The sequence below is a fragment of the Ochlerotatus camptorhynchus genome, unplaced genomic scaffold (assembly GCF_037179485.1).
Source record: "Ochlerotatus camptorhynchus isolate MF236.1 unplaced genomic scaffold, CSIRO-AGI_Acam_v1.1 ptg000431l, whole genome shotgun sequence".
Lineage (NCBI taxonomy): Eukaryota > Metazoa > Arthropoda > Insecta > Diptera > Culicidae > Ochlerotatus > Ochlerotatus camptorhynchus.
Genome location: NW_027040917.1, coordinates 64,238 through 91,262, shown reverse-complemented (window position 1 = coordinate 91,262; position 27,025 = coordinate 64,238). Strand labels below are relative to the sequence as shown.

Sequence of the window (27,025 nt, the reverse complement as noted above, 5' to 3'; positions counted from 1 at the left end):
CTTGTTCTCTGCCTGTGCGCCAACCCTATATGCCTATAAAATAGTTGCAAAACAAGTTTTAGAACAGCGAAAGTAAAACATACCAGTTAGTAACCAGTAGTAACAGGAACCGCTATTTGGTTGCTTCGATTATATGACAGGTGGCTACCACTATCATAGTGGTAAACAATTTTTTGTAACGTACCTGCAAAAAAAAAGCAAAAGAACACATTAGAACAACTTGGGAAGATTGGTATTGGTGATATAGCGCCTGATTTTGATTACACAGTCGTTATGTAAGTAAAGAGCAATGTTGCTATTATTCACACAAATGTGTGTTTTTGCCATAATTTTACCTTAGAAAATAATAACTGCTCTCAGATTCTCTTGTACCTACTCCGTTCATAAATGTATAATAGTCCCATGTGACTTTTTTTGGAAAAAAAAAACGAGATGTCTTCTGGAATCGACTATTAGCTACCTGAATATTAACATAAAGTGAACTGTTTTGTTCTGCAAATATTGAAAAAAAAAATCCAAAACTTAGTTGTCCCAGCCAAAAGATACAGAACGATTCAAAGTAAATTTGGACGCATAGTATGTAAGTAAAACATTGTAAGCATTGTATGCAGTCTACTTTGCTGGACGAAATAAATAAAAGGGATGCATTAAACTGATCATAACTCAAGAATTAAACAACATACACGGTTGATCAAAACGTCAAACAAAAGAATGTTTATTCAGCTTTCAAACGATATACAACAAGTTATTACATTTCACCGTTTCGAACGAACTGTCGCACTTTACTTGTGATCGATGCCATCATGATCTGCACAGTCGCTGGTGACACTGTACCGGCGAACTTATTCCACTTTAAGCGCATTTGTTGTGCATTTGTCACTTCTTTACCTCATCCTCGAAGTTTTCGCTTGACAATTGCCCAATATTTTTCGATAGGTCTGAACTCAGGGCAATTCGGAGGATTTATCTTTTTGGCGACGAAATTAACATTGTTTTCAGCATACCATTCTAGTACCTCCTTAGAGTAGTGGCAACAATCAATACGAAACTAACGATTTTAAATTGGCTCACTACTTGACTAGCCTATTGGTCCCAAACAAAGCGATTAACGTATCCCATTCTAGTCAACATTCCAGTACTACACTATGTTTGTTTTGATTCGCTATGAAAGTTTGACAGATAAAATGAGGGGTTATTGGTTTTTCCTATGTTTCGAGGGGTGAATCGATTAGCTTGGGACCGAAGAGAGTACCAGAGCTGAGCCAAAAAGTTAAGCACGTTATTTCGGGACCTTCTAGTCTAAGAGTTACCTCTATGGTAGTGGCAGCTAGCTAAATCCGGCCAAAACATAACGTTGGTCTTGTGTTGCCGAATGAAGGGTAAAATCCACTTTTTCAGACACTCTTTAATGTATACCTTCGACGTCATTGTGTGAGATGTGATGAAAACCTTGGTTTTAAGGCAACAACTGCAGATTCCTTGCCAAATCATTAGTTTCCGAGCAAACTTATCAGCAAAAAATGTATACCTGGAAGAGACATCTCCACGACCAGTGTACAGGTAAAATTTTCGTCCGGGTATTTGTTTATACATAATTCATTTTGACATATGTTTCGTCAGCCATTAAAATACAGCCATCGAATTTCGTCAAAACTCGTTCGTATAGTAATCGTGCTCGTTTTTTGGCCACTAAATTTTGATTCAGGGAGCGATTCGGATGGCACAAAAAGACTTATATCCTTCTCTTGAAAGGATGTTATGCACGGTGCAAAAGTTGGAATCGTATTTCTTTGCCAAATCACGTATGGAGACACCTGGGTAGCTTTTCACGTACCTCAACACCTTTCTCATCAACTCTTTGTCCCTAGTGCCACTTTTATGATAGATACGCTGTGCTCTATCCACACTCAGAGTATCCTTGTAACGTTTGATTACAAGACTCACCGTTGCCTTTGGGAATTTTAACACTTTTACTATTTTTGAGGCAGACCACGAAGGGTTCTCTAGATGTTTGTGCACAATTAATTTTCTTTTCTCAAGTTCCATGATCCGTAATTTCGGGATGCGTCGATCATTCGAGAAAAACTTTTCACCAATTTCATCGTCAATAAAACATCAGCAAATGCCTGTCAAATGTTTTTTGTTCCAACCACCAGGGGCGCGGTGGTGTATTAAACCGTGCGTCCAGATTTACTTTGAATCGAGCTTTATCAAGTAAAAAAGAAAAATAAACTGCTTTTTTTTCTCGGCATGCTGATTTTCTACAACTGTTACAGAAACCAAAAGAGAAAGACCTCTGGGTACTGCGGACTCACTCAATATGCTTGTCAAATTGGCTCCAGTGTGTACTATGGTCGCTATATAATAGTCTGGTGGATAGAATTTCGATCTATCAAAAAGCGGAACCAATTATTGAAAAGGTACTACACTGGAGTCGCTTTTTACGCGGTTTTTTACACGGTTTTTTTTAACGAGGTTTTTTTTTACGTGGATTTCGGAATTTCCACGGTTTTTTTTACGCAGATTTCAGAATTTACGCGGTTTATTGTTATACACTGGAGTCGCTTTTTACGTGGTTTTTTAAACACGTTTTTACGCGATTTTTTTACGCAGATTTTGGAATGTACGCGGTTTTTTTACGTGGATTCCAGAATCTACGCGGTTTTTTTTACGCGGGACGTATCACCCACGTAAAAAGCAACTCCAGTGTATAAACTTTTATCAACAAGACTTTGATAGTTATTTCACAGACAAACAGATATAGCACTCGCAAGTTGTTCATGGAACATGCATGTAACGGTCAATTTAAGAGTATCGTAGTTGGTTGTACCGCCACCTGAGGCGCGCATAGTCAATTCCCTTGCGTTTGACGTTAACACGCTACCGCCATCTGTTCAGCGTACTACCCACCACAGTGTATTCAACAGATGGCGGTAATGTTTTAGCGACGATGTTTTACAGTGAGAAATATTCAATGTGTTATGTCTGTTTGTCTGTGGTTCTTTGATCGCCAACCAGATGCAAATTAACAGCGTCATCGAATTGACTTCTCCATATCATTTGATATACGAAAGCGGAGTATGGAAAAAAAAACCCAGCAAATTGGTCCCGAACAGACAAGTCGACCCGATGTTGGATCAATGTAAGGCAAATTTAAGGTCGATGTCGACGCAATTTCATGTTGTTATCGGGTTAATTGTGGGTTTATTTCGGGTCAATGTCGGGTCAACATCGAGTTGGAGTTTGATAGAAGTCAGGTTGGTGTCGGATTGGCTTAGCTTTTTCACCGGAATGTCGACCAGAGCTCCGTTTATGTGTAGGTTACACTCAATTGAATGATATAAAGCGTTTATCAAATGAGAATGATTCATGCCTTCACACTAAGATTATTTTACCGAAATCTGTGAAATTTTACCGAAATCACAACAGCTGAACGATCGGTAAACAGTTCAGTGATTTTTCCCAGATTGTCTGTGATTTTTCACAGGTTTTCGTTGAAACATTGAAGGAAAACTGTGAAAAATCACCGAACTGTTTACCGAACGTTCAGCTGTTGAGATTTCGGTAAAATAATCTTAGTGTGTTTGTCAAATAACTAAACAACTGATACCACCCATTCGAAGGAGGGCTCCTTTGATAGCGGATAGCTGCTTTTCCCATTTTCATCAAAAATGTTCAATTGATTTTGAGAATTTACAGCACTGGCCCCCGTCCATTCATGACTGCTTACAGCGTCCTCTGGTGGTGGCTACCCTAGCAGCACACATGTCACTAAACAATTGTGATTACTTGTGTCCCACTTATTCCAGTCACAATCAAGTTGCAGCAGCTTAATTCAATCGAAGTGTGCTGCTTGGGTAGTGGCATTTTTCCTACATTTTATTTGGAAGTGTCTCCTACTGGCTGCGTTCGTGGGCATTCTGTGACGGTTTACCTTATACAAATAAGTAAACCTTTTCTTGGATTTTAAAAACAAAATATTGGAAAACTACACGCGATTAATCTCACCAATCTTGAACGCAACACTGACACTTGTTACAAAGGACAAAATTGTCATTAATACAGTGCATGAACTGTTATTACAAACTACATGAAGTTTTTGACATGATTGAAGCGCATCCTCTTGGATGTAATATTAAAAATTTTATTTTGCAGTGCAACAAAACACTTGAAAAATCGGTTGAACAAAATTTTGGATTGGTGAAGTGAAAAGAACGGTTCGGGCATTCGGGATGGGATACGAAATTTAATAAAACAAATTTTGTAAATCATAACTCAATAGTAGTTTTTCATTCCCTGAAAATTTCAAGAAAATCCGATAATCGGTTTAATTTTGGTGAGTAAATATGTATGTACCATTTTTATCGAATACACCCTTTAGTGATATCTCGGTAGCTCTTGATGTCCTGTTTTTTGACAGCATTAAAAACAGGAAACATATGGGTCATTCCAGCTCAAATGGGTCCAGAATTTACAAAAGTTGTGGTCGATGTCACCGATTTGAGCCAAACTTGGCCAAAATGCTTATTTTGGCATTCTGAACAAACGCCTTTTTTATTTTGCTCTGAAGTGCCTAAATCCCTCTCGGCTACAACCCTGAGTTTTCGAGATTTAAAAAATATATATTTTTTCAAAAGAGATTACTCTACAACCAAATAAGCTATTCATGATCGTAGAAAGTAAATTTTAAGGTTTTTTTATGTTTATTATGTTAACCCACATTTTCTTCTTGTTATAGTAACTACAGTATACAGGCTAATTACCGGCTGGTATCCAAATTGTCAAAAAGTGGCCCACCAGGGCGGGATTTTTTATGTCTTAATTCGATCCGTTAAAATCATTCTTGCTCGTGAGATTGTATCTGAAAAAATAATAAGTTAATTAAGTGTATTATTAATGTAGCAGCCTAACCTTCGAATTGACGTTCTAAGATCACGAATAGCTTATTTGATTGTAGAGTAATCTCTTCTGAAAAATTAAATTTTTAAAAATCTTAAGGGTTGTAGCCTTGAGGAATTTAGGCACTTTAGAGCAAAATCAAAACAGTTCAGAAGGCCAAAATAAGCGTTTTGGCCAAGTTTGGCTCAAATATGTGACATCGACCACAGGTGGTGTACCCACTTGAGCTGGAATGACCCACATACGACTGCTTCCACAATGTTGGGAATTTGTCTTGCTCAAAGGATGCACTAAATATGGCTACTAATGGATCGGCTGAAGCAGATGAGCAACGGCAAAACACCACTGGTGGAATTCCATCGGGACCAAGAAAAATCGAGGTTTATTCTCTTTTCCGCTGAAATTACCATATTTCGAGCAACTTCGAAATGCTTACTTGGCATGATATAACGGATCGAAACTATTTTATTTTTCGGTTCGTTAAGCGATTAATCGATTATTCGAATAATAATCGGACATCACTAGATGAATGTGAAACGTCATTTTGACATCCAACGTCATTTTGACATCCAATGTCTAATATAAGGGCCGATCATTAATGAGACAACTTGAAAGTCTAATCACAAAAGACGTCCTCAAGGTAACTGAAACTAATCACGAGTATATAATAGTTCATCGTTGGTGACACCTCCTATAAAGTGCTTGTTCTACACTAGTAACATTAAAACGATGAAACGCTCCTTTACTATGGAAAAATATCTTTTACTGTGTAACAGAAGCTTCTTTTAGAAAATTATTCTAGACACTTGCCCTTCTCCCCACTCCTATGACTAAAAAAACGGGCAGGTAAATCTGAGTAGCTACGCAGCAAAAGAGCATTTTTCGAAGGTTTAGGAAATATTCCATGAGTATTGCAAAAAACTATTTTCCCCTAAGAATACCACTCGATCGAGAATTTCTAAGACAGCAAAATTAGTAGGTTTTCGATCATCCCTTTATCTTAAAATACAATCGATATTGCTATAAGCATGAATAGCATAAAGTAGATTTAACCAGATTTTTTTTAGACCCAATAACAACATTATTGTAACCTACGATGATGGTAGGAGTGAAACGTAAACAAAATTGTTTTCAAAAGGAATCCTTTTCAAATTGAATTAATTTTCATTCATTTTCATAAACAATATTGGGGACCACCGATAATCTGACCGTTTTAACTCTGAACATTTTTTAATTGGAACACTGCTAATCTGCACACCATGAAAATCAATTTGTCATTTAGCACATGGAATGGAGAAAAATGAACTGGAACGATGCGAAAATGAACGCAGAATTAAAACAAAACAGGAAGGAAAGCAACCAGATATTTAAAATGAACTATTAATGTGCACGAAATGCCTTTTCAGATTAACGGGGATCCACTGTAGATAATAGATGTGATCAAAATCATAACTTCACGTGCTCGAGTTGAAATTACTGTTTTTTTTTATATAATTAGTAAATCAGTCATATTTATCAAAGCTTTTTTTCCTTTATTTAACGTCGGTCTCTGTTCCGCAAATCTAGTGCCAATCACCGACGGACATCGATTGCCATCCATTGACGGCAATCGAATGTGCAAGGAAGGCATCTTCCACACCTGCGTAGGATATCGCACCCATTCAACACACATGGGCCGGGACCAACGGCTTTACTTCCCTTCCGAAGGAAGACGTGACCAGAGATTTTTATGCCTCAGTTAAAAATCCCACCGACCTCGGCTGGGATTGAACCCAGACCCATCGGGGTGTTAGAAAGCAGTCACGCTTATCACTACACCACCGGCGCCGGCTATATTTATCAAAGCTTGGACCATGATATTCTGGTTTAAGTTATGAACCCCTGGCGTAGAAGTGAGTGTATTGTATCATACTATTAAATTTATCATCACTATCCTTCAAACTTTCATTAACCCCAGGAGCACTTTTAACAGAGTTCACATTACACAAATAACCATTGACGATCGATGCAGGCACATGACAAAGGGAAGCATTTATTCTTAAACATGGGAGATAATTTCGATTCCCGTCACGTTGTTTACCCGGTTGCCTGGAGGGCAGACTTTGTTTACATTCTTCAATCTTGATTTATTTTGATTTTAATAGGTTCGCTTCTTTGGGGCCTTCTTTAGCTCAGCTCAGTTATATAGAAATACCACGCTGGAGGCGGCGGTTTCGGTTTGGTCCAGTTAAGGAATTTTCCGGGATAAAAATTTTCTCGGCTTCTCTTTGAAAACAGTATCATTGTACTAGCCACACTGGAACAGGTTTAGAAATCTGTCTAATAACAAGTGTGAAATGATATGTAAATTGAGAGCAGGCGCAAAGTTCCAATCGAGAAGTAGCCACCAATCTAAGAAGAAGAATAAGGTGTTCGCATATTAAATAACCACGTGCATGGATGTTGACCTCGGTCAACAATTCTTAACCAACGATTGCGGGGCTCATCTACATACAAAGACGGGACGATTGACCATTACGGTTTAAATCCCTCAAAAATAAACACACAAACATCAACAAACAAAGCGTGTTCCAAATTTGGAAAATGATTCAGCTTCCCTGGAACCCCACTGGAATGATAATATTATTAACGTTGTTTAACATTGAGACGAAAAGCGGCTTTCGTCGAGCAGCTTCGCCGGTAATGCAAACACCACCATGACGTGGATCAATTGCAATTGAATGTAATGGAGATAGAGATTCCGTTGATCTTGTAACGAGTGCTTGGCAGGGGAGAATATCCCACGCGTCATCTAATGAGCGGGATTGTTCTACTGCGTGCTGACACACAGGAACTACAAACTAATGCGGATGAGATGGATACCGATGATAATAGGCATATTTAGCGAGTTGTTTTTAATAGGATCGATCGACAGGCTAGTTTCGACTATAACACGTGAGCCAACAGCAAAAGGAAAGCAATTGATCTACTGTGAGGTGCTTAATTATGAGGCAGCTGTTTTGCGTGGTATGTTTTTGTGGTTTTGAATTAATTGCTGGTCTTGGCGGAATATAAGGCTTTAGCATGTTGAAGCCCTATTGGTTTCAGCTTCTAGACAATCTACAGAGCGTGTAGATGTGTTTTTCTTTTTGTCTAATGTTTAACATGGTAGGTTGTTTTGACCGATGTGTTACACGCTGTTGTGAGATGTTCTGTGTTTTAGCGTGACTATTTACGTTGGAATTCTCACCATAAAGACTAGTTAAAAACGTAAATGGTTGATGAGATGGGTTTAAGAATCGTTGCAAGTTTCACATTTTTTTTTTGTATTCACAGTTTTCTTAGAATAATGTGAAATAAATTTAGACTGATACTTATCTCTCCCACACGCAACACAAATTTTTCTTACATCCAATGTAATGAGGTATACGTCCTCTGTATATATGTCATACAACAAATTTAATGGCAGTAATTGCAATGTAGTGTGCAATATGCAGAATGCATATTTCTGTAAAAAAACACCTTCACGAGATGATTTTCTAGATGCAATGCAATTAGAGAAGCCAACTTTGTTCGAAAAAAGCTTTTATAAAAGCTACAAAATTATAATATAAACTTTGCAAATTTTGCATATTTTTCATATTTTTCATGCAAATCTCTAATAATATCTGACATTTATCCAGTTGGGTGAGTGCTCTATATAAGGAGCTGACAAACAGTTTTTGATAGATTTTAGATCCGCCGACTAGACTACTAAGCGTCTTCATCGATTTATAGCGACTGTAACTTGGTCACGACGCATGGTAGTCTAGTCGCATAGGAGTATTGAGCGAAAACCCAAAACATGATAACTTCAAAAACATAAAAAAGGCCTGAATTTTTAGGGTTATATATAAAAACATATTGCGGCCTCTATCTACAAACCATGAAAACCATAAAAAAAAAACAAATACATTCAAGGTTTGGCAATAAAATATCTCGTTGTTTTTTTTTCTAAAAAAAATATTTTCCATTACCTTTCATTTGATATTTTTATCTTTGTAATCGACTTAGCGGTTCAAAAGTTATGAATTTTTGAAAAAAGTAATTTTTTAAACATATCGATTTTTTGGATCATATTAACATGAAAATGGTCAGCTTTATGACAAAATTAAATAATACAGGTCTAATTTTTTTGCGATAAGGAACAAAACTACGAACTTTTACGAAACCACTATATCATTTCACCATGGAATAGGTTAAAAATTATTTTAAAATACCCATTTTCATGTCACTATGCTATCTACTGATTTTTTCATGCACTTTAAAATGGCAGCTTGAAATTCCTTACCAAAATTGATTTCATTTGATTAAATTTTACTTTCATATATTCCCCACTTAAAAAAAATAAAAAAAAAACAAGACAACAAAAAACGTTCACACCACTCGTCTCGTTGCATTGCATTAATTCCTGTATGGGTTTCTTACTAGTTCCTTCTTGAAGGAATTGGTTTTCCTATGCATTTCTCGTTCTCCAAATCCGATCATTCATTTTCATTTAGTTGTTCCAAAAGAACTACCATTCTTTGTTAAAGAACCGTCGTTTATTTGTTCATTCAGAAGAGCTAGTTCTTTGTTGGTGAACGGATTACTCATCTTTACTATATACATTCACGTTGCACGAAAAGTGCATTGGCGCTCCCTTTATGTGTGGATCTTCATCGACCGACAGCAACAACCATTCCCGTTCGTCGATTATTGGGCCTGGGCGGAAAAGTCGACAGTGAGCATGCATAAGGGCGAATACGCGTTGATCGATTCTCTTCATCGATTTTCTCTTTGCATTGCTACAGCTAACCGAAACAATTTTCTAGAATTTGTTCAATGCAAAGAAGTAACAAGTTGTATTGGCTATCAAAAGCACCAGCAAACGCACCGATAAACGTTAAATCTAGCGAGTTATGAACGAAAGAGAACATCGACAAAGAGAATCAATCATCGCGTATAGGCCCTTATGCATGCTCACTGTCGAAGTGTATAGCTTTTCGAATAGACCAATCGATTCTCTTCACCGACTTTCTCTTTTGTTAATAACTCAGTTGCAAACCCATTCTCTGATGTATTTCATGTTTTGGCGCTAGATAAGAAGCTCCTTTATCAAACTATGTGGCAAAATTAGCGCGAAATCTGTTTGCATAGCAGTGGTTATCAAAAGAGAAAGTCAATGAAGAGAATCGATCAAAGCAGATAGGACCATTTGAAATGTTCATCGAGAGATGCTAGATTGTTGCACGGTACAAAGTTTTCACATCTAATCCAAATGCTCTTGCACTTGACTCAGTCTGTTATGCGGCACTACGAATCGAAGTGATTTATCATTGATTTTAAAATTGAAACAAAGTGATTTGTCGTTGAAAAATATGTACTGCATGACTGTTTTTATCCATCGAATTTAATAAGGTTTGCTTTTGGAAGAAAATGTCAAAACGCACATGGCAAGCATTACTCGCGAAGATGGCAAGTCAACAACAAATCTGTGCCAACATTTCAATGGGGCGTAATTGTATTTGTCAACAATGGCTATATCCTTCGATTTCTCGCGAAAAAAAAGTTCACTCTTGAAAATTAATGATACCAACAGGTAGAGAAATGTTTCCGCTACCAGCAAGCATCGTTAATTTGGCAGGTTAACCGTCTATTTGCGAGAAATCGACCGCTAAAGCCATTGTTTACAAAAGCAATTACGCCCCTTTGAAATGTTGACGCTGAAATTAAGTTAAGCCATAAGAGATGAACTAGCCTCAGGCTAAAAATCTCTAAAATAAAGACAAAAAAAAAAAAAAAGGTTAAGCCATGGCAGAGAAGCGATAATTCTCCATCTCCACCCGAAATAATTTGCGTTCTAGTGCGTGAGTAATACGAAATTGTTGCTGTAGTCAATAATAGTGTATTATTCAGATAATTTCGATTACAACAGTGTCAAACTTATCAAATTTATTGCTCAATGTCTCGCTTTGCTTCTACTAAAAGCCTTGCGATGTTCTTCAATGTCACTTGGAAACATGTGATCTGGGTAGTAATATGATATGGTCATATTCTGGATAACATATTACAAGGCTTGTAGTATGAACAAGGTTATATATTTATTTAAAGCCATTTTCAGCAAAAATTAAATCCAAAGATAAATTATTTAAACTAAATATGATAGATTGTTAATATCAGTATGGTTGACATTTCGAGTTCAAAGCACAGCACATCAACAACCATGTGCAAGTCAATCTAAAATGAAGTGATTTGTTGTTGATTTCATCGTGCTTCGATATGATCTCTTTCAACCCTAATAAACGGGTACCATACGCTAACGATGTCATAGATGGTACGACCATCCCACATAAAGTTGAGATTTTATCCCGAATTGGTGCTTAAGCGCTTCTTATGGTTATTTTTTATGCGGGAAGGGATTTGCACATCAAATGGCAATGGTTGGCAAGTAGTGCAAATTCAACAGCAAATCACTTTACATGAACATAGTATTTTTTACCGTGTGCTTCTTCTATAGAAATGTGTGTCGAAAATTTCCGGAACTATCTTAATGCGGCCATGGCGATCAAAAGAAAAAGTCGATGAAGAGAATCAATCAATGTAGATAGGAACTATTTAAAAGTGACGCGAGTATTGTTGGTCTCTTTCTATCCGGTCTACTATCATTATCAATATGGGCGAAACCTCTATATAAGGCCTACTTGTCATCGAGCTCGTTTTCTTTTCTGATGGACATCTCCTCGTCATCACGAGTGGGACGACTCTATCTACAATGCAGGAAATCTCGATTACTTTATCGAAGGGACGTATCAGCTTTTGTAAACTAAGCATTTGATCGTCCTTTTGGCGATCTACGCATGCTAAACCACTATCAGGCAGGGGAAAATTTCCCCTATCTGATGGTAGTGTTGGCATGCGTGGACGAGCTTCTAGTTACGTCCCAGACTTTAATCTTTCATTTGGTATGTTGAAATCAGAAAACCACATTAAGATTAAAAAAATATAGCTAACCAAAGTTGGCAATACAAAAAAAATAAAATGTTGATTAACTCACTTAGCAGTCATTTCCGACCCTATGTTTCATGGGGATTTTTTCATACTTTTAGGAGCCCTATCTACCCTGAAAATATGTAAAACCCGGAACCAAACACCCTGTATAAAAAAATGCAGCTTCTTATAAACAGGAAATCCAAACATTGCCTGAAGAATAAATTTCATTTAATATTTAAACAAGTGTTAAGACTGGCCATGCTTTATGCTGTGCCAATATGGTCTAGTTGTTGCACTACCAGGAAAAAAGCACTTCAAAGGATTCAGAACATAGTTCTGAGTATGATTTTTAAGTTGCCTCCCAGTACTACCACAAACGAAGTGACAGACGGAGCGGCTCGAAATTTGATTTGACGCACTTACATTTAAAATTTTCGAGTGTACCTCATGTCAACACTATCTACTCATATGTACTAGCTTAAAGTAGGGGGTACCACCTGTTATCTCTTTTTCTCTAACGAAAATTGAAAGGGAGAGCCTGTTGTCAAACAGCATGTCATTATGTCGTCTGCACTTCTTTTGTATAATGAAAGACCATAGGCTGAACACATAGGGTTAACATTTGCTTACAACTAAACGATGTTGAGCAGTCAATTACTCGCGCTTGTTGCAATTGTTGCTACAGAATTCTTCAGTCCGTGCTTCTAATGCTGGGTTTAGACTAGGCAAGTCAAATGATCAACTCAGTTGAATTCAATTGGCAAATCAAAGTTGGCACTCGTGGAGAATAGATGAACTATGAAAGTGATGATGGTTTCAAAATTTTACACGGTGAGGTATACGAGTTCAATCTTAAAATGCCTATATTTTGCAAATGGAGCATTTTATTTAAATCTGGTTAGTGCTACGTTAGTAGAAAACTTAAGGACTACTCAATAGATATATAATATAGAAAAAAATAACTTCTTTTCAGATTTTTAGGTGTATGCATAGATTTCAGCTTTTCTACAACTGTAGCAACAACCAGATTTAAATTCAATGCTCAGTTTTCAAAATAAAAGCATTTTAAGATTGCACTCGTATACCTGTCCGTGGAAAATTTTGAAACCATCATCACTTTCATAGTTCGTCTATTCTCCACGAGTGGCAACTATGATTTGCCAATTGGCTTGAAAAGTTGAGCCTGGTTCAACTTTTTTTAATTCAAGTGAGTTGATCAAGTCAGTTGAATGGCATGGCTTACACGTTCAATTCGCGTTCAAGTCAGTTGAATTCAACTGACTTGATCAATTGACTTGCCCTATCTAAACCCAGCTTAACTAAAGTCAGAGTCATCCGCGATCGAGAAGAAATCGTTGTTGGACGCCAACAAACAGAACCCGGCCATACTTGGTGTCGGTATGCATTTGCTCCTCTGTAGCGGAACTGGAAGGATCCACCCAAGCTGCTTGTTGCGATATCAGTTTTGTCTGCTCCAGCTTCTTCTTTTCTTCTGCAGAACCAGACAGTACGAGTACTGGTTGTGTTTTATCATGCAAAACCAACCGGTGGAATACTAATCCGAGAGACGATTTCTTAGGTACGTTGCATTTGTCGCAGCAAATCGTCACTTGCCGGTGCACTTTCATGGTTACAATCGCCGTGGCAGTAGTTTCGTCGTACAGATCGACCACTGGATCGATATCAACCCGATAGGTAAGGCCGGCATGCTTCGCGTAGTGGCGCTCCCTCATGTCGCGGGGAATCCTTTCCAACCAGGCGGCGCAGTGAAACTTCTGTATACGAATCGATCGGGACATACGATTTGATGTCACGTTTTTATCTTTTGCTGCCTCGACTGCTCAGCCTATTCTTATTCATCTTTTTTCTATTACTTCGACATCGATCGACTTCCAATTACTGCTGTGTGCGGCGTTTTCGTTTGGCAACTCGAACCGGTTCCGGAGAGGTAAAACATTTTCCGACACGAGTGCGAGTAGTGGAGCTATCGTTTGTATCGGAGTGGATGTCCCTGTCGAATTGGTTAATTGGACGAGATCATCTTCATCGACAAGTACCAGTTATCATCCAGTCATCATGCCGATGAAGTTTTCAACTGAGTAATCTTTTTTACCTATGCAGCACAAGCTCGGTTAACAAGCTGACGTTCAACTAGTGCCGTATGACTCCAAATTTCTAATTTGAAGAGTTTTCCTAGACTCGGATCTTAATTATTTTGTAAGCATGAAATCTTAACAGCTGTTCGAAGTCTTAGAATTTTGAAAGCTATTTGCTCAATCCTGAATGTTGAATTTCTTGAAAGTAGCCTGAACAAATGTTTAATCTCTGTATTACCTACATGGATAGAAATCTCCTTATACTTTTTGGCAAATTTCTGTTTCTGATTATTCATAAAAGACCAATTCCACGCCAAATCGGTCAGTCACCAAACTTGACTATCTTCGATCTGAATGATACTTGGCACATATTTTCAGTATGATAGACCAAGTATTTTCCGCAGGAGAGGAGACCCTTTTGACTCAAGGGTAATTTTTGAAAAGGGCCTATGTGTTTTTGCACACATACTTTAAAAAAAATGTAGTTCGAAAACAGTTGGTTGTAGAAAAAAATTTACTAAGAAGGAGTTGTAGGAAACTAATTAGGCTTTATAAAAAAAAATATGCACTAAATTTTTTTTTTCGTTTTTTACAAAAAAAAATTAAAAATATACCTCAAAATTCAAATAACAAAAAAAACGTATTTTTGATTTTTTTTTTTTTATATTTTTTTAATAAAAACTTGAATAGAAAGCAGAAGTTTTGAAAACAACTCCAGGATGGAGAAACTTTTAATAAAAAAGTTTTTCTAAGAGCAACTTTTAAGGCATTTTTGAAACTTTCATTATTTACGGCAAAATGTTCAGTTTGATGTCAGTATATGAATATAAAAATCATTTCAAACGATAGTGCTTATATCGATAAACTTCCTAAATGTAACCGTTTTCAAGATATTTCAAATTTCCTTTCATCATAATCAATTTTTTGTAGAAAATATGCCCTTTTCGTAAGTTATACGTGATTGTCCATCAAATATGATAAGTTTTGCAAGATATGCATGTACTTACCTTCAACTTACCCTTGCACCAATAGACTATTGGAAGATTGGTTTTAAACTTATAAGATAAATAAGATAAATAAATGAAATACACATACGTTTTTATTTGCATCTTACATTTATTACTTTCGATCGTCTTTAATAATAATAATTTGCACATAAACCTTTTCGTTGAATATATTTTTATTTGATGAACTTTTGATTGGTATGTTTTTATATGTTATGAATTTTTAATTCTACCTGATTCTGAATAATAAATGTAAAAAGGAAGAATAGCAGCTTGTTGATTATTCCAGTAACTACTTTGGGCAGCATCTTGAAGAACAAATGAATAATTTTCGGAAAAATCACAAATTATGACAACTTCTCCATTTTTAAGAGTATTTTTTGTATTTCTCAAGAAACTAGACTGCTGAGTTTTAATATAATCATGGGATACCAGTTTTTCCAACTTTTCGCAAAAATAAGGAACAAGTCCATCTACTGGTTTTACAAGTTTCTCTAAACTACATCGATCAGTTGAAACCCATTGTTCAAAACATATTTCAGACATACCCTGTTCCTCGAATTTTTCTGAAAAACTTCTTTCAAAATCGGAGAGACCTGGGCAACGTTCGCATTCGCGGAGGTAACAATGATGAGCTGCATAATATTTCTTCAAAATAATGGTTGAAATCTTTTTCGAATGAATATTTTCTAAGACAATGAAGCATTAAATTAATATTTTCATGGATGGTACAAACACACATATTGTGAGAACCTGAACTACCAAGTAATTTGCAATGCTTTGGTTTAAGTGCTGCAAATGAACTAAATCCAATGCTATTTTTACTAACTTCTTGAAATTTAATAAAAGCTTCTCGCAATGTACAAACTAAAAGTCGCTTTTGAATATGAATCTTCTTACCTTCCTTCTTCACTGAAACGTAATCGTTTAGTCCTGGCGTGGCTCTGCTTATCTGGTCGCGTTCGAAGAACTGCAATACCTCGTTTTTAATTTCGGGATCCAAACCGTGTCCTAACCTTTCGTTGGGGGTGGCCAATACTCCTTTCCCGTTTGCCAAGCATCGAGCTTGCAATACAATGCATTTATTTGTTTCAAATTCGTCCATTACCGTTTGCGATGACCAAGATTTCGGCAAAATCGTCAGAATCCTTATTTGATCGTCGCTCGATGAACCTGGATCAGCAAATCTCTCCTTCAGTTTTCCGATCATCTCATTGTGTTCCGCAGTTTTCAATTTAAGTTGCTCCAGGTCATCTTCTTCCGCTTGAAAACCAAAGATGCGTTTCTTAATGCCATTGGTAATGTCCATATACTTTCTCCGGGGATAGTTAACATTCTGGAATTTTTTTGTCGATATTGGCGATACGTTGATACCAGCTATGCCAGCTCAATATTATGCATCCTGGAAAATTGTTGCTCTCCACTATCTTGAGATGATGCTGTTGTTATTGACGTAGTTGATGGCATTTCTTCGAGGCTATGTCGAGATGTAGATGGCTGCGGTCCATGACTGACGGTTGCACTTCTAGTTCCAGATTTTCAGCACATGGTTCGATTCTATTCAAATTCAAGCGACACGTATCACAGATTGATAGAGATGTATCCAAATTAAATTTCCACTCTAGGAACTTATGTTTTTCAATCAAATTTTCGGATAATTTACGAAGCTTTGACGAACACCGTTTATTAGGAACCGGCTTGGAACACTCGACCTTCTTGAATTCCATATTCAAATTATACTTGTTCATTCAAAAAGATGTTTTTAGTGATGTCTGTTTTCAAAAGGATGGTCATGCTTAAATACAAACGTAGGTACCATTTGGATATTAAGATAGAAATATTGTTTTGGTATTGAAGCTACTCTAACAGAGAAGCTCTTTTTTTCATGAAAAATACCATGGAAGACATTATAATGTCCCTAAAATAATGAGATGGATAGGTGCATCAATATTAACAACTTAAATAGGATGAAACTACGCCTGATAATGAAAATAAGTGCAACTTAACTTGTGTTGGTTTCTATATTTAAAATAATAGTGTTTTCATTTCCCCTGTAAATTCTAAACGGGTTGTCTGATTGTTCAATCGTCAAAAGACAAATTGAAGGTAAATATATGTGTATCTTGCTAAACTTATCAAGGCTGATGGAGAATCACGATTAACTTATGAAAATGGCATATTTTCTACAAAAAAAAATGATTTTTTTGAAAGTTAATTTGAAATATCTCGAAAACGGTTATATTTAGGAAGTTTATTGATATGAGCACTATCGTTTGAAATGATTTTTACATTCATATACTGACATCAAACTGAACATTTTGCCGTAAATAATGAAAGTTTCAAAAATGCCTTAAAAGTTGCTCTTAGACAAACTTTTTTATTAAAAGTTTGTCCATCCTGGAGTTGTTTTCAAAACTTCTGCTTTCTATTCAAGTTTTTATTAAAAAAATATAAAAAAAAATCAAAAATAAGTTTTTTTTTTTTGTTATTTGAATTTTGAGGTTTATTTTTAATTTTTTTTTTTTGTAAATAACGGAAAAAAAATTCCGTGTATTTTTTTTTATAAAGTCTTATTAGTTTCCTACAACTCCTTCTGAGTAAATTTTTTTCTACAACCAACTGTTTTCAAACTACATTTTTTTTAAAGTATGTGTGCAAAAACACATAGGCCCTTTTCAAAAATTACCCTTGAGTCAATAGGGTCTCCTCTCCTGCGGAAAATACGTGGTCTATCATACTGAAAATATGTGCCAAGTATCATCCAGATCGAAGATGGTAGAGCACGATTTCAGGTTTTTTCAGCTCATTCTGGATGGAATCCCTCAAAATGTATTAGTCAACTAATGAGCAGACGCCTTGCAAAAAGCTAATGAAGATCATGTGTTAAATGAAATGTATAAGCGGTCACACATACCTTTAATGAATTCTTATAGGAACTATGTGGTTGAAATGTATAAGGCTGATGTTTTGGCAAAAACGTATAAGTTAAACACATGAATAAAATAATTGAGTTTCGTTTCGTGTATGTAGATAATTTCTAAATTTCTAGAAAATAACTCTTCATTAGATATCTTTGGATATTTTTTTGATTGAATTTGGGTTTTATCATGCGATATTGCTTGTGATCTAACTTGGGGTATTTTATCATATTTATCTATTTCAATGAATCCGGGAAAACTAGGTTAACAACCGGAAATAACCGAAAAAACAGGTTCTTGAATAGAAATGCCAGACTCGGGCCAGAGTGTATTTGTTTCAAGCCCGCTAACTTAAAAAAATAGATTATACAATTGGTATTTTTTTTCCTTTGTCTATGATTTCGAAATATCACAAATTTTCTGAAGTAACGAAAAAAATAAACTATGTTTCCAATAGCTTGGCTTTTTTGCTTCGCCATTTTGAAAGTTTTTCAAGTCTAAGATGTTGAAAAATGGTCTAAGAAACTTTCGAAGCGTAAGAGATTTTTAAAAGACCTGAAGACCTGGCCGGTAGCTTTAGTATCTGTCCAAACATCGAAAAATTATGTAGTAGAACCTTTTTTCAAAAGCTTTTTTCCTAGTCCATCAAATTGTATTTTGTACAAATTTTCAAGCTCAGATTTTAGAGAAATCCTATGTCTTAATCATGAATTCTTTTCTATATTTTAGAAACATTTAAATTTTTCTAGGACTGTGAAATTGCAATCTTACATATTGTAAATTATTCTAGGTTCTCTTAATTTGTTTGTAATAGAGATCGCGAATTACTAAGTCCCAGCATTAAACAAAAATGTCCAATATCTCTAAAATGTTTACCAGAATCATGCTTGGCATACGCAGTTTTGGCTCATTTGCTAACAACTTTGCACACAGTTGACGAAACATAGTTCTTTTTGAAGCAGTCGATAGAATTGAGTTTAAGCTTCTTATAGATACGTAAAAAGAAGTAGATTTTATTTCTAGTAATACACTGTATTTGTTTTTGCGTTGTACAACTGAAGTGAGAAATGCTCGCTGCACATCTCGGACTTTAAGTGTAAAAATTCATTGGTGTCGATTCAAATGTTAAGCTTTACCTACTCCTTGCATATCTATAGTTAACGATAATCCAAACCTATCAATTACTAAAAAAAAAACTAATTTCAACAACTGAGTGAAAAGTTATCAACAAATGAGCAGTTGGTGTGTACAACTGTGCATGCCAAGCATGACCAGAATCTTACAACTATTTTCAAGATCAATATTTTAAAACATAAACGCGTGAAATATTGTCTTTCTAAGTGAGAAAATTTGTCTTGTTCCAGAATAATGATAATTTTTCTTGGACTACGATCTAGAACAGTTATCTAGGTTCCAGAGATATGAAAATTTGTCTACGTTCGAAGTTTTACAGAAGTTTCTATATTCGAGATCTTTAAAATTGCTTGTCTTAAAATTGACAAATTTGTCCTAGACTTTGAGCTTTTCTCTCTGCACCTCAATTTTTCTCAATTTCAAGATTTCCTAATTAACTAATGATTGTTCACATCCCGAAATTCATTCATAACCAATTCACGTTCGGAATCTAAATTCAACTTAAATGGTTGGTTTCCCAAAAATAGAGACAGGAAAATGAGTACTGAGTGAGGAAATAGAGGTTAGAAATTAACCTATTGAAAAATGCTGGTTTGTGAGTTTATAATATTTCTCAAAGTGGGTCGCATTCAACGACAGATCGGAACCACATCTTTCATTTCTTTCCGATCAATAAATGTCACTATTGGTCATTTTTGTCTGTTTTAATCTCACTATTTGGTCACTTTTTCGTTATTTTAGACACTACAGCCACAACTATTGCATAAAATATCCATTACCAGCCCCGCAAAGTAGACGTATTGTAAAGCAATTCTGCTGACAAAATTATATCATTATCTTTTAAGGGTTAATTTTGAACGCCTTTTTTTGTTTAAGGTAGATTTTTTTTTAAATAACCGGGAAAATACCGGGAATTAAAAAATGGGATTTGAATGGACACCCTGGTGAGCGACGGGTGACGCTGCTAATCACTGGACCACGAAGCCCACAAATGTTGATGAAAGAAGGAATATTTATGGAAAAATAGGACAACGCAAACATTCCAGAAATTCTATATGTACTGCAAAACTGGTTTATAAACCACTTGTTAGATATTGAAAAGTATTGCAGAGAATAATCATTCCGAGCAATCGGGACACACCAGGGTCGCTGGAAGGATAACAGTAACATGTTTGCTAAGCAACAAAGAATGCCGGGCAGCATGATACCAATAAATGGTCCGCACTGCATTGTCAAAAGCATGGCCGGAATACGTAATCAACGTTCCCTGTCGGATCGTCACAGCAGGGAAATATTCTGCAACCGCTAGTAGAATGGGACCACTATGTATGCCACGGTTTTCCATACTAGCAAACGTTTTTTTTTTTTGCTCACTGTTTCACCGAAACCGCCATCCCTCTACATTATGAATGATATTAAAACATTGCTTCCCAAAGTGGCTACTCAGGTCAACTTTTCTCAGAATCAAAAAAGAAACATCTCAATGTGATTGGTGAGGCAGAAGGAAACAAGTCAGCTCTTTCATTATCACGACGTTCTTATGCATAATCTAGTGTGACGTAACATTGGATCATGCGTAAGAACACCGTGAGAACGAAAGAGTTGTCTACATTCCTTCTGCCGCACCTATAGTTACGCACACGGTTCCCGCGCTGGCTGTTCCTTACTTTCTCACTCTAATCAAAATTTCCTTCGATGAGTGAGAAAACAGCACCTCGTCAACGCGAGCGAGAACGCGGGTTGCCAGATCATTGCACACAAAACCAACTTGAATGAATTTAAAACTTTAAAATCGTTAGTTTCGTATTGATTGTTGGTACTACCATAGAGGTAACTCTAAGACTAGTAGGTCCCGAAGAAACGTGCTCAACTTTTTGGCTCAGCTCTGGTACTATCTTCGGTCCCAAGCTAATTGATGCACCCCTCAAAACATAGGAAAATCCACTAACCCCTCATTTTATCTGTCAAACTTTCATAGCGTATCAAAACAAACATAGTGTAGTACTAGAATTACGACTAGAATGGGGTATGTTAATCGATTTGCTTGGGATCAATAGGCTAGTCAAGTAGTGAGCCGATTTAAAATCGTTAGTTTCCACCGGTTGGTACTACCGAGGTACATAGAAATTCAAATATTGAGACGTTAAATGATGTCAATTGTTATTCTCACATGCAGGTATAGAAAACCTGTTTAAAATACTGAATTTCCAAAGCAAAAACAATGTAAAAACACATAGATATGTTATATGAATGCTGGTAAGTTACTGTAGTAGCTGGAGCACCTAGGTTAAAATGAAATGCAATTTATTTCGAAATTGGAACAAATAATGAGTTTAACCGAATGATCAGGTTAGCGCCATTTTGATCTTGTACATATTACGCCAAATGAAAAAAAAAATCGCCTGCTTGGCTCAAATTTTACGACTGTCTGGTTGTCTGGTTGAACGGTTGTTTGACGAATGAATGAAAACGACCGGTAAAGTAAGGCCCTCTAGTAAAAGTATGGACGACTGTACCCAGAAAACTGAAAAAAACCCATTTCCAATTGAGAAGAGCAGCGCATTTAGACAGTTCTCGTGTCACTTTTCAAATAGACCAATGTAACATATCCACCATTTTGGAAAATCGAAGTTGAAGCTCGACAGATTATTATTTTAACTGTTTAAAAACAATACATTTTGCAATACTATTTTAAATGTAGTCAATGTATAATAACGTTGAAAATTCAGAAGAAACGATAAAATCACAATTTTACTTTGAAATTCATGCTACAACATAGAAAAAACCACAAAGGACGTTTTGACAAGTCGAGTTGTACATCAGACATGTTACATTGGACGATTTTTCTCAATGACATAATCAATGAGTGTTACATTGGACGTTTTGTCTACATGATACTAGATTCCCTTTCACAGATTTCAGAGTATAGTACCTAACTTTAGATTGGCCCCGCTTTTGGAAAATGAGCACCAATCATGTTAGGCAGTCCGAATGACCGAAGTAACAATCATGTACCCATCATTTCAAACTGTACTTTGGACAATTTTTGACCTATGATTATCTTAAATAAATGAAAGTAAATTTGGATGGATGTTTTTGGATCACATACAATGATAGAAGAGCAATAGTTTGTATCGCTTAACTCGATTTGTTTACATTGACCTTTTGAAAAGTGACGCGAGAGTTCGATTGACCCAACTTTTGGCAGACGGCCATACTTTTACTAGAGGGCTTAACTGTCAGCACGTTTGCAAATTTTCATTCTGTCAGCACAACCCGGCAGTGTTTCACAGTCATTGCTGCTTCCAGTAATAAAATATCAATGTGCTTGTCATACAAGTACGAACGTAAATATAGTATATGCTTAGACAGCTCTTAATTAAGTGAAAGCACAAACGAAGTGACAGACGGAGCGGCTCGAAAACTTTGGTAACTAACCTGCTATGTATTTCAATTTTTCAGTGTACCACATGACAACACCACTACTACTGGATTGTACCACATGGCAACACTACTACTGGATTGTACTAGCATTTTCACCAAATGTATTAGAATGTTTTTCTCTTTCACTCTACTCAAAACTGAAATGCATAAAAAAATGGAAAAATGATATGCACTCTTTGCACACTGTCGAAGAATCATTGTACACAAAATCAACTTTGCGCAAAACCAAAAAAAAATACTATCCCATCTGGTGGATGATGGCACATGCTTCTAAGAAAATTCTATTACAGCGAACCACATTATTTTAATTGATTTATTCGCCAGTTAGTCGTCTGTCACTTCGTTTGTGGTGAAAGTGCTTCAAGAACATTAGTTTGGTATATTTTATTCCGAAAATCCTGAATTAATACTAATTTCTAATTAGGGCAAAATAGTATAAAACGTATCAGCGGGGTAATATGAACAACAATTTTTCAGAAACTTTTTCATTCATAATTTAATGATTTATCATCCACAACTGCTAGGTGGGCTGCTGGGTGAAATTTTCATATGCATACATTTGCCCATAATCGCAAGTCAGTCCCATCTGTAAAATCATGGAAATGAGAAAACAGCGTTTAAAGATTTTACAAGTGTTTTGATTCGACACTTATGTTAGAGAGTAAATTTAAAAATAAACGTACAATGTGATAGAATGCATCTATGTTTACCATTAAATATTGGATAAAATTTCGTGAAATTTTTATTCTATGGACAAAATCTCAGTGGGACTGACTTGCGATTACATTTAACGTCAATGAGAAAAATAACCGCAAGTCAGTCACAATTCCATGACGATGCTGCATTAGTTAAGCACAGCATTGTATGTTTCTGGATTTGTTCCGTTGGTTCCAAAGCAATGGCCGGAACATATTTCGGTGAGCATGGGTCTTCATCAGACCAGAGCCAAACGTGCCAAACCCACCATGCGATAAATCAATTCACATGAGAATTCAAAAATAAGATCAATAAGAGTCATGATAAGTGACCAGTACCATATTGGCCACACCCGGACATGTTCCGGGTATTCCCGGGGAAGTGGTAAATCCTTTTTAAATCAAAATCTATCAAGCGATACTTCAAATCACATGAGAATTCAAAGCCATATCCATTGGCGGTAAAACTGAATATCGTAAGAACTATATTGGCCTCATCCGGACATGTTCTAGATACCCTAGGGAACGTGTACAAAATCCTTCTTGAGACAAATCTTATGATGCGATGTGTTGTCTTACAATTTTAAATCTATAGAAGCAATCCTAAAAACATATCTGTGACGTTGTTTTATAGTTTATTGAATGAAATCCTTTTTTTTTCTTCTAATGGGACTGACTTGCGGTTACTTTTTGCTGTGGGATAATTTGGCTTGGTGTTGTTTTTCATTTTTCTAGAACAAACCACATTTTTTTCAATAGCACATCTCAAAAAACAAAGAAAGATAAACTAAATAGTGATGCTAACTTAAAATTGATAAAAAATGTAGATGGGACTGACTTGCGATTACTGGCAGATTACTGCTTTAAAAAAGTTAGATGATTATATTAATCCGCAGGCGCGTAGCACATCCATTTCCCCTACGTTGAAAGTAGGCTTGAAGTTCCAGCTAAGACGTAATAGACAATGAAGAAGTAAAAGAGAGTTCGCTGCAGAGTAGCGAAATGTGTATAAAATTAGCGATTTATATGATATGTGCACCCCTGAAACACCTCATTGCAAAAAAAATTAAGATAACTGGTCTCAATAATTTTGTAGATTAAGGATGGTTAAGAGACTAACCATTAAGCAGCAACTTATTGAATTCTTTAGGAAAGGTATGTCGGTAAAAGATGACTATTTTGATTACTGAAATAGTGAACAGTCTATGCAAATATTTAAAGCACACTATTATTATTTTGAGGTAATAGATTATTTATATAGACAGGAATATAGTAGTATTCTTGACATGCACCAATGAAACAATGAAAGCGTTCATTGTGCTGCCCAAAAAATCCCAAACAATGTAATTTTAACGTATGGGAAACGAGTTAAACCAGTATTGACGATTAAGACAAGATCTGTCAAATGATATTCGCAAAAACGGGCATGCGTTCATGAGATGGTGTCTAAAAGAACGGGAAACGAGGGACAATAAAAATTAAAACCGCAAATTAAAACAGCAAGATTTTAATAGCGTTGGCCATTTTAACTACACCATCGTGACCTCAAACTTCTAACGTAGGTAATTAATCTGCTGGCAAAAAAAAGAACTTACCACATTGCGACACTCGACACTAAAATTATACGCTTCAAACAGGTATTTGAAAGTAAGGTGTTTAGTTTCAAATGGTTGGTTCGAATTTGAATACTGCACAATTCACTAACCAGCCCTAATTAACGTAACTCAAATGTCTTCACCGTAAAACGAGGAAATATTGACTTCAACGCCGTTAAGTCTTAACTTTTCTAGGAACATTTTAACTGATATATTTATCTGCTTGTGAAGCATTGCATCATACTAGCATTCTATCGGCAGGTTAAGACCATATGTTGGTCCATCTCGCAATTATTGCTTTACATTCACTAAAATTCAAATCACCAATCACCAATATCTAATTAAAAATAGAATACGATTTGGGCATCAATCTGTTTTACATGAAGTTTTGCACAACTTACCTTTCTTTCCCACCGACACGTTGTACTGAATGTTCTCGAACGTGATATCCATCATTTTTGCTATGGTAGTGTTGATACTGCTCAAATCTACACTTTCAAGAATACCCCCGGAGCGTGCTTAACAGCACGGTACTTTTTATTGGCAAATTTACCCAGCACAACAGGTGAAACACGGCGGAAATTCCTAGCACATCACGATACACTTCCTGTAATGCATCAGTGCGGAACTATGTATCACTACTTCGGCCGGAGGCACCAATTTAAATCACTTTCCACAATCCTTTGATTGCCGTCAGTTAGGTTTGCATGATTCTTCTCCTCAGAGTCGTACGGTGGCGAATATCGACGTTACGCCTTCCCGGGTGTATTTATTACTACTGCTGATTATGGGAACTAATCAGTTACTAACTATCAATCGTGGTGGATCGTGATCTTCGCTGCCTACTGCAGATTATTGTTGGCCTTCGATCTAAAACAGATTAGAGTTCCATCAAGGCACGCGTGCTTGTCCGTTGATGCAGACTGAAACGATAATTGAAGGAAAAATATAGTTTTTTGTATGAGTACTTCTTATTACAGTCATTAAAGAGCAGTTTGTTTTAAAGTACATCGTGATTTTAACGGCTTCCCTACGCTCCCTAATGACATTGAAAAAAAATTATATAAACGGTGTTTCTAAAAGAAAACCTTATTAAAAAAAAATATCAGTATCGTTGAAACACCCACCAAACAAAAGCTTAGCCTCACCCATGTCACATGTCACAAGAAATGTTATATCGGAGGGCTTAAAACAATTTATAATTTATTTTTCGTATTAGTTTTAAACCAATTTAAAACACAAATAATGAATGGAAAAATGACTTCCGATAAAATATTTTAAAACAAGTCTCAAATGAATGAGGTAAATTACACTAGTTTACAAAACAACATAAAAAGTGTGAACTTTAGTGGTTGACCAACGTTTCTAATGCAGAATCTTACGCTGAATTCAATGCCGTGGTCAGAAAAAATAAAGTAGAGCCATTTTTGAGATACACAAAAATTTTGATTTTTTGAATTTTGAATAAAAGTACGATTACTAAAATGTTAATATCTTTGGAAATCTTTTTTTATGAAAGTGAAGCTAAATAAATTTGCTATCATTCACTTGAATATTATGTCTTAATTAAAAATTTAATTTTGAAGTCATTTAAAAATTTACAGCATTTTTTTTAATTTTTCCTGCGAATTTTCCATAAAAATCTTGTTTTAACCACATATTTAATGGGATAAAAGATTAAAAAATCATTCTATAATTTATTCTTAAAGTCCATTAAAAACTGAACAAAAAGAACCTTTAATGGATGAAATCGGTTGGAAATTGTCGAAGTTATGAAATTTTTTGTAAAATCATGGAAATTGAATGTTCTAAGATTGGCCGTTGTCCCGCTCCTAGGTTCATGCACCACTTCCAGTAAGCCTTTCTGCGGACGTGTACGCATACGGTGCATTTCACTAACACTACCAGCTATCACGCAAAATTAAATGGGATATTTTCAACAATATAATTTACGCTAGTGTTTGTGAGACCGCTCTTCGAGAACCTAACGCAACCAACTCAATTTGACAGCTTTCTTTCTTTAACGATGTATACGACAAAACGTGAATTCAAGTGTAAAAATGATCCTCAAAAGTTTTGTTACGCGTGTGGCAACTATATATTTACAAAATAGGTCAATTTCACTGCTTCGTTGCAAACTGCATACAGGCTTTGGAAACTTTGACGAACCGTGGATTCCAAAAGTATTATGTAATTCGTGCAAAACGTGCTTGGCTAGGTGGATGTCAGGTGCAAGGTAAATTGATTTTT

The 27,025-nt window shown here is 36.0% G+C and overlaps 1 protein-coding gene across 1 annotated transcript in view; it reads right to left on the bottom strand.

The window, feature by feature from the left end:
- LOC135711311 (ATP-binding cassette sub-family G member 1) overlaps positions 1–27,025 on the bottom strand; it is a 213,352-nt gene that overhangs the window by 147,997 nt on the left and 38,330 nt on the right. Inside the window, exon 2 of the mRNA XM_065234102.1 lies at positions 25,177–25,698. Within this exon, the coding sequence (XP_065090174.1) occupies positions 25,177–25,231 (55 nt within the window). The 5' untranslated portion in view covers positions 25,232–25,698. The remainder of the gene's footprint in view (positions 1–25,176; positions 25,699–27,025) is intronic.